At 58.4% G+C, this 8,941-nt stretch overlaps 1 protein-coding gene across 1 annotated transcript; it reads left to right on the top strand.

Moving 5' to 3' along the window:
- The first annotated feature begins 2,295 nt into the window (after positions 1-2,295).
- LOC144257925 (keratin, type I cytoskeletal 19-like) lies at positions 2,296-8,731 on the top strand. Its single transcript, XM_077806176.1, has 9 exons — positions 2,296-2,556; positions 3,153-3,281; positions 4,023-4,105; positions 5,038-5,194; positions 5,694-5,855; positions 6,131-6,256; positions 6,496-6,716; positions 7,394-7,431; positions 8,622-8,731. Exons 1-9 carry the CDS (start codon positions 2,296-2,298, stop codon positions 8,729-8,731), a joined length of 1,287 nt encoding a protein of 428 aa, XP_077662302.1.
- The last annotated feature ends 210 nt before the right edge of the window (positions 8,732-8,941 follow it).

Below are 8,941 nucleotides of genomic sequence, written 5' to 3'. Positions count from 1 at the left end.
GAACAGCATCCCAAGGGTGCGGGAGGGGGATTCCCCCTTACTGGCCATTTTAAAATCCAGATTGGGTGTTTTTCTAGAAGATCTGCTCTAGTTGGACCAGGAATGAAGTCAGGGTAGCCCCATGGCCTGTGTTACACGGGAGGTCACAGGGGTCGTTTCTGGCTTTAGAATCAAGGAATTTATTAACCCTCAAATTTCCCCTAGCCATATAGTTTTTTTGCCAAAGTATTGTCAGCTCCTCCCCTTCTGCGAATGCCCAGCCACCTTGGTCTCTTCTGCTGTTTGCCAATGGCTGATGCTGGGACAGCTGGCTTGGCTGGTTCCGGTGCCTGTATGTGTCACTGGGTGACCGTGGCTGCAGGTGCCGTCATGCACGCTGGCCAAGTGCAGGCAGGTACCGAGGGCAGGCAGCGCGTGCGACCCTCAGTGCCCCAGCTGGAACCAGAACCAGAAATACTGGCAGGCCGGGACTCCATCCCTGTTTTGCACGGAGCAAAGAAAACAGAAACAATTCCTCAGGCACCAGCCCCGCTGGTTCACCTTGTTAGGACCACATCTACTGCCCCAGAAACGCAGTACGGGCACTGGCTGCGGGCAACTAAATTCGTGCTAGATGAACCCTTTCTCTGCTGGCTCTCCACCACACCTGCTGTAGGCTGAGACCCGACGGAACAGCAGGGCAGCGCGGCAGGTCTGTGCTACATAAACGAGGCTGGTGCCTTCAGCACCTCAGCATGTGGTTAGAGCACTGGCGAGCAACTCAGGAGCCCTGGGTTCTTGGCCCCTGGCCTGCTGGGTGACTTTGGGCAAGTCACAGCCCCTATCTGTGCCTCAGTTTCCCCATCTGTAAAATGGGGATAACGATACTGGCCTCTGCAAAGTGCTTTGAGATCGACTGATGAAAAGGGCTAGAGGCGAGCTAGGGGTTATTGGTACCTGGGTAAACCTGGAATACTTAGCAGGTGGCTAAGCCAGTTTTTGGCTTTCTGTTGTTTCTCTTCCGCAGCTCAGACACAGCCTCCAGACTCAAACATTCTCACGAAGCAGCTTGTCTTCCCCAGCATGCTTCCTGTCGCCCACACGCACTAGCTGGGCTCTTCATGGACAGCCCTGATCTGAGAATGCCAAGGAAGCAGTCAGGGGGATCCGAGGGCTGGGTAGTCGCAGGTCCTGCGCTCGGGAAGGCGGGCGGCTGCTGGGGGGAGGAGTGTACTGTCAGAGCCTGCACGGTGAGAACGAGAACAGACACAGCCGGGGCGATGTAGCCATTCCGGATGCCTGAGGTGCCTATCCCGTGCCCACAAGGTAGCGAGGGCTGGGTGGCGTTAGCTGGGGCAGGGAATTCCTGGCAAAGCAGCTGAGCTCCTGGAAGGCCCCAAGAGCCGTAGCAGCAGAGCTGGGCCTGACCCGAAGCATTGTGTCCAGGCGGAATCCCAGGGCGATGTCTGTATTTGCTAGTCCCAGGATGGAGCATGCCGGACACTCCGGAGCGACTCCTCTTTGTTCAAGGGCACCTTTTCAAATGGGTCTTGCACCATGTGCTGGCCACGTGTCCCACTGCACGCACGGACGTGAGCGCGGGGGCGTTCTGAGTGCACTTCACTAGTAACGTGCGTGCAATGGCGGGATCGCAGCTAGCGGGGATATGTGAGCCATCCTGATCTCTAGCCTGCGTTCCTGCCAGAGAGGGGGCCAGGCGCTGGCTGCTGAGGGAAGTTCCAGCAGACGAGGCCACTGCCCAGGGGGGCCAGGGCAACCTGAGCGTCAGTGAAGCTGTCCAGAGAGTGCTCAGCAGGGGCTGGGCTGGGGTTTGTGTGATCCGTGCGTCCAGGGCAGATGACTCCACCCGTCACACAGCGTGTCTCAGGGATGCTTTGCGTGGCACCCATAACGCTGGGTGTCCTTTGGGATGCATCCAGGCGTTTTGTGCCCACTTTCCTTAGCACGCTGCAGGGACTGGGGCATGCTCTGTAAACACACGGGGCCAGATTCTGCTCCCGGTCAGCCAGCGGCACAGCTGGGGCTGACAGATCCGAATCCAGGCCCTGGCCTCCACCCTCTCGTTGTAAAACAAGTTTGGCTTAAAGAAGAAGAAAACAAGTCAACAGAGGCTTGTTTTCCACCTGGGCTGACAGTGCGAACACTGCTGGCTGGGCAAAAGGGGAGAGGTCAGGTGCACCGGCTCAGCCCCTCCACTCCCTATATAAGGGAACTCCCCGGGGCTTCGGTGCAGCCGGACTCCTTGTCACTCTGCAGAGGGAGGGATTTGGGCGGCAAGGTGCCGTCAGCCGGACCATGGCCAGTTTCTCCTGCTCTGGGGTTACTCTGGGGCCCCGGCTGAGCTGGATCAACATGAGGGGGCTGCAGGGGGGCGTTCCGGGAGGACTCAGTGTCTGTGGAGGGGCTGGGAGCACCAGCAGCCGTCTGTTTTCTGGCAATGCCAGTCTAGTTGGGCCTGGGCTGGGAGGGGGTGCCAGGGAAACGGGCCTCCTCAGCATGAATGAGAAGGACACCATGCAGAACCTGAACGGCCGCCTGGCTGCCTACCTGGAGACGGTGAGTGAGTGCAATGCTGGCTGGGGCTGGAAGGCAGCCCCACACCTAACGCTGGGGGGCTGATGTGACAGCATGGCTCAGCAGGACAGCAAGTAAAACCCAGCGGGCAGCAAAGCTCTCAGTAAGGGAACATCCGTAGTGCGCGTGAATTCTTCCTGTTAATCCCGTTTGGTATGGTAGTAACTAGGGGCCCGTGGTGCTGGGGGCCGTACAAACACAGGGCAGCTGACACACGGACCAGTGGGTTGTCCAAGCCATGTGGGTGCAGAAATCTCTCTCGCTAGGCTGCCCATCACCATAGTCTCTAGGCTCCTAGAGCTTTATTTAGAGTCTGGCCTGAGGCCACTTTGAAACCTAGCCCGCAAATGTACAAACAAATCTGCTGTAAGCAAAGCATTTGCAGCCCAGCTCCCGCTGGACTGTGCCCCCCTGGCTGCTGACGGTTGCACCGTCCTCCCCCTGAGGCAGTGAGACGGGTTCGGCTTTGTTACCAGAGTCCGTCGCAGGGAGAGCCCAGAATCCCAGGCCCTGACAGGTGAGGAGCCTTGTCCATCACCATCCACTTGGGTCTTCACCTGCCTTCAATCCCCTGCCAGGTGCGATCTCTTGAGGAAGCCAATGGGCAGCTGGAACAGCAGATCCGGGAAGTCTATGCAAAGAGAGCGCTGGCTGGATGTCAGGACCTGAGTGGCTACTTCAACACCATTGCGGAGCTCAGATCAGAGGTACTGGGACTCCGAGTCCTTCCCCTAAGGGGGGAGACCTGGCATTGACTCCCCCTTTGCCTCCAGCAACGGCCCCGTGTTGTTACAGGGACTGGATTTCAGGGGCTGTCCTGTGGGGGCCTGGTGAGCCATCCTTTAAAGCACACAAGCCCTTATATTAGGAAGCTAATCTTCCCATTGTGACCCTGGTGTGGCTGGTGCAGAGATACCAGCCTGAGCCATGTTTGGCCTCAGCCAATAGCTCTGAGTGATGTGAACTGTTCCTGTTCTTCTCAGAGGGGTGTTGACCTGGAAGCCTAATAGTGGTAATTCAGTGGTCAGTAGCATTCACGATTTCTCTGCTGAAATAGGGACCGACATCTTGTACCAGTGTGAAAAATTAATGCAGCTCAGCCCTGGAAAGCAGCAGTGTTCGGATTGTCTGAATCCTTCCCTAACAGGCGTGTGTGGGTGTGTTGTGGGTGTGGGTGGGTCAGAGGGGTTGTGATGGCAGATGGTAACTTCTCCTCATTCTGATTCCCATCATGCTCATATTTCTACTTCAACTGCAAATGGATTTTAAGAGCCACTATTCTGAGATCTGCTGGAGCTGACAACCCGACCGGTGAAGTTTATACACCTGAGAGCTGGAGTATGGCACAGTCAACAGCAGGGCGTAGCCAACAGCCCACTGACCTGTCACTGACCTACCCGGCTGTCATCCCGTAAAGCAATAGCAGCCCCCGTTCTCTCCTTCTGCAGATCCAGGCTGCGTCAACGAGCAATGCCCAGCTGATCCTGCAGATTGATAATGCCACGCTAGCTGCTGACGACTTCAGAGTGAAGTAAGGGATCTTCATGGGATACCCCTCCTCCTCCTTGGCCTTTTTCTTTAAGGACCACATTTTCAAAGCAGCCTCTGAAATGGCCCCAGTGAAATTTGCAAGCACTTTCTCCACAGGCGTGAGACAGGCATTTGCGCATGCCAAAGAGGTGCACTGGAAGATGTTATTTATTTAGGGTTGCTACCCGTCCAGGTTTTGGCTTCTGTGTCCAGGTACCATTTAGGATTGCCAGGTTTCTGGTTTTTGACCGGAAAGTCTGGTCGAAAAGGGGACCTTGGCAACCCTAGATGGCACCGGAACCAAAAGCCCGGTTACCACGGGGCAGGGAGAGGAGCCAGGTTATTAATCCACACTAACCCCTGCTCTGCTGGGGCTGCCAGGCTTCTTGAGATGATCCAGTAAGTGACAGGGTGAGGGGTGGGGAGGAGCAAGCAATGGGGGTGGGACCTTGGGGGAGAAGGAGGTGGAGCCTCCAGGGAAGAGGTGGAGTGGGGGCGGGGCTTTGGGGGAGAGGCAGAGCAGGGGTGGGGCCATGGGAGAAGAGGCAGGGCAGAGGGTGGGGCCTTTAGAAAGGTGGCAACTCTATATTGATGAAGATTTGTTGTGTGCTAGAGGCCTGACTGTGGGCGGAGGCCCCACGGTGCTAGGAGCTGTACATGTGCTCCCTGCCCCAAAGGGCTCACGATCACGACAGCTGCTTTGAAAACCCAGCTGAGGTGAATGTCTTCCTGGCTGCAGACGTCCATGCACTCCGCTCCGCCCCAGGGCGTCTGCGTGAGGCTCCAAGAGCAGGCGCTGTCGGGGTGTTAGCACTCCTAGGACAAACCTGGCTGGGTTTGCCTGCTCAGCCAGCAGGGTCCCAGCGGGTGTCCAGGACCCGCGTAGCGGCGATTGGGTCGCTGAGATGCAGCGTCTTGTGCTTCTCCATACAGGTTTGAGTTGGAGCTGGCCACCCGGCTGGGCGGGGAGAGCGACGTCGCCGGCTTGCGCAAGGTCCTGGACGAGCTGACCCTGAGCAGAGCCAGCCCACAGGAGGAGCTGGAAAGCCTGCAGGAGGAGCTGGCTCAACTCCAGAAGAACCACAGGGAGGTGCGGCCACTGCAAACCCCGATGGGATCTGCAAGGGCCAGACAGGGTCACTCAGGGGCCTAGTGATTTGAGGGCTTTAAAGCCCACGAAAGGGAGACTGACAAGCTGCGTGATTCAGTAACAATTCCCCTCACTCCCCACACCCAGCTGTGCAAACGCCCCTCAAATCCCGACCCGCAGCCCCTGTTAGCCCAGTCCTGGCCTCCTCCAACACCCAGCTCTGCAAACGCACCTCAGTCCCGATGCACAGCCCCTTCTCCTGTTCCCGCCATGGGCCTCTCATGGACCCAGCTTGGTCTGCCAGTCCTGCCACATGGGATGTTGCAACCATGACCTGGACAAACATCCTCTGGGGACTAACTCAGCTCCTTCCTTTCCCTTCCCCTGGCTAAGTCACCGCACCTTGGTTAGGATCCACTGTGCTGTCAATTGCCCCCCCCGCCCCCTGCCCAGCCTCCTGCTCCTTCTCACAGGGGCTGGTTCCCGTTACATCCCGCAGGAAGCGGCTGCTCTCCAAGGCCGCCTGGGGGGCTCAGTCAGCGTGGAGGTGGATTCTGCTCCCGGTGTCGACTTGGTGAAAACCCTGGCAGAGATCCGGGACCAATACGAGGACGTCATTGAGAGGAACCGCAGAGAGGCTGCGGCCTGGCACAAGGAGCAGGTAGGGGCCTCTCAGCAACAAGCCACAAGACGGTCTGCGCCTTCCCTGTGGCGGATGGTTTGCTCTGCTACTGCTCATCTGTGGCACATGGTCATGTTCCTGCACCTCGCCGGAGGTTTGGTGGCAGGTGGCTGCCTTGACCCCAGGGTCACAGATCTCCATGGTCCAGGTGTCTCTCTCCATCCCATACCAGAGAGGATGCAAAATGTCCCCTGTGGCACCTGCCAAGCCATTGCTTGTGCCCCAGACCCCCGAGGCTCTTCTCTTTTGTGCAGTGTGAGACGGTCATGCAGGAGGTGGCCACCAGTGCGGAAGCTGCCCAGGGTGCCAGGACGAAGATCACGGAGCTCAGGCGCACAGTCCAGGGCCTGGAGATTGAGCTGCAATCGCTCTGCAGCATGGTGGGTACACAGGCCTCTTGCCATCAAGGCTGGGGGTCAGAATGGCTGTAGAACGGAGCCAACAAATTCTAAAAATGTTCCTTTGGGTCAGCCTGAGATGCTCCCTCCCGCTCGCAATTGTTTGGCCGAACCAAAAAATTGGTTATTGGCCTCGCTCTAATGAGCCAGCCAGGGCGTCGGTCCCCCGCATGCACCTGGGCCGGCGTCTGCAGCTGGGCTCATCCCACCTTTGCTTTCAGAAAGAGGCTCTGGAGGGCACGCTGGCTGAGACCCAGGTTGGCTCCGGGGGCGACCTGGCACAGCTGCGGGGGCGCGTCGCTTGGAAGGAGGCCGAGCTGGCGCAGCTGAGAACTGGCACCCAGCGCCAGGCTGAGGAGCACCAGCAGCTGCTGGATCTGAAGACCAGGCTGGAGATGGAAATTGCCACCTACCGGCGCCTCCTGGAGGGTGACGATGTCAGGTCGGGGATACGCAGCTCTTAGCTCCAGGGGCCTCAGGCTTGGGTGTGGGGAGACCCTCAGATGGGCAAATCCCTCCCGCTCTCTGTGCCTCAGTCTCCCCAGCTTTAAAATGGGGCTAGTGATACTGACCCTCCCCATGTCATGTTATTAAGGAGGGTGAGCTTGGCAAAATGCCTCTCTTAGAGCAGCCCCTAGTGGCCATGGATGTTCACAATGGCAGCCTGGAACTTGAGGAGGAAACTGAAGAACCCATGAAAGGTGGGGAGGGGGCCAGGGAGCCCCAGAGAAGGGCCAGACCCAGACCACTGGGCCATGCTACCTCAATGCTGAGGACAGCCTCTGTGCAAGGGTCTCCCCTCTCCCTTCTGTTCTGGGAATTGGCCCCATTCCCTGTATCACCAGCAGCCATGAGATGGGATCACTGGTGTCTGGCTCAATGCCGGCAAGTGAGAGCAGGGCCCATATGCAGGTGCCTGGACCTTCCCTTTGCTGCAGAAAGGGGACGCTGCAGCATTTTGGGAGAATCACAAGGGATTTGGGGGCTGGAGGGACTGCCCCTGATCAGACTCCAGGCCCAGGGTCCCAAGGAGAGAGAGGCTGAGCCCAGGAGGGGCCTTTGGTGGCTTTGGGCGGCTGCTCCCTGGCTCAGCTGGGTGCCTGTCCTTTCTCTCTGCAGATCTGGCGCCAAGTCACCTGTGAGACAGACACCCCCAGGTGAGCGGAGCAGGGAGAACGGCACCGGTCTCACTCCTGGGCAGCGTCCGAGGGGCTGTGCCCTCCCGGGGATCACCCCGCCCCTCCCCTCTCTTTATTCTGCCTGTTAAATACGGAGTTTGGTGCTGGCTGGGGTGGGGGGCTGGCTCTTGGGGACGCAGCCCCCTGGGTATCACAGAGCAGGCGCAGCCCAGCCACGGCCTCTCCTTCGCCTCTGGGGACGTGCCTCACATGTGACCTCTGGGGCAGCGGGGTGCCCGGGCTGTGCGGCCCAGTCACTCTCAGCCTCTCTGCAGGGGCTGCAATCAGAGGCCAGTGGGGGTGCTGGCTCTGGGGAGAGTTGCCCGCTGAGGGCAGGACCGAGCCCGTGGCCCGAACAGCCTGTGGGGGCGACACTGTTCAGTCACAGTGGTGAGGCCTCATCTGGAGTACTGTGTCCAGTTTTGGGCCCCACACTACAAGAAGGATGTGGATAAATTGGAGAGAGTCCAGCGAAGGGCAACAAAAATGATTAGGGGTCTAGAACACATGACTTATGAGGAGAGGCTGAGGGAGCTGGGATTGTTTAGCCTGCAGAAGAGAAGAATGAGGGGGGATTTGATAGCTGCTTTCAACTACCTGAAAGGGGGTTCCAAAGAGGATGGCTCTAGACTGTTCTCAATGGTAGCAGATGACAGAACGAGGAGTAATGGCCTCAAGTTGCAGTGGGGGAGGTTTAGATTGGATATTAGGAAAAACTTTTTCACTAAGAGGGTGGTGAAACACTGGAATGCGTTGCCTAGGGAGGTGGTGGAATCTCCTTCCTTGGAAGTTTTTAAGGTCAGGCTTGACAAAGCCCTGGCTGGGATGATTTAACTGGGAATTGGTCCTGCTTCGAGCAGGGGGTTGGACTAGATGACCTTCAGGGGTCCCTTCCAACCCTGATATTCTATGATTCTATGATTCTATGACCTGGGCCAGACAGGAACCGGCGCCCGACTCGGCGGCTGACTACACCAAGGCGGGCAGGGGTCAGAGCATGGCACGTCCCTGCGCCCTCTGCAGTGGGGCTGGGTTTTCCCCACCGCTGCTGGGCGTTCACGGGGTGCCTGGCACCGTGTGTGCGGGTGGATGCGCCGATTCTCCGCCACACCCCACCCCTGTGGCACAGTTAATTCCCCAGCCCCACTCTCCTGTTTTCCTTCTCCCAGAGGCTGCTAACAGCTCCCCCACCTCCAGGAGGGTGAAGACTGCGATCGAGGAGCTCCTGGACGGCAGGGTGCTGTCTTCCCACACGGAGGAGGTGGAGCATCCCCTCTGAGGCATGCTGGGATTGGGGAGGAAAGGGGGATCCCTCCCCACCAATCAGTCCCCAGCTGCCCCAGCCCCACTGATTTCCTCTTGGTTTTCTGTGGCTTTGGGTTCCAATAAAGCAAGTGGCATAGCATGGGCTCAAGACGGGGCTGTTGTGTGGGGCTTTCTGGGGTGGGGCCTGAGGGAGACCCAGCAAAACTCATGGCATGTGTGAGCA

Source organism: Eretmochelys imbricata, chromosome 27 (assembly GCF_965152235.1).
Source record: "Eretmochelys imbricata isolate rEreImb1 chromosome 27, rEreImb1.hap1, whole genome shotgun sequence".
Classification (NCBI taxonomy): Eukaryota; Metazoa; Chordata; order Testudines; family Cheloniidae; genus Eretmochelys; species Eretmochelys imbricata.
Note: the sequence above shows the minus strand (reverse complement) of the source record. Positions and strands in the feature narration are given on the sequence as shown.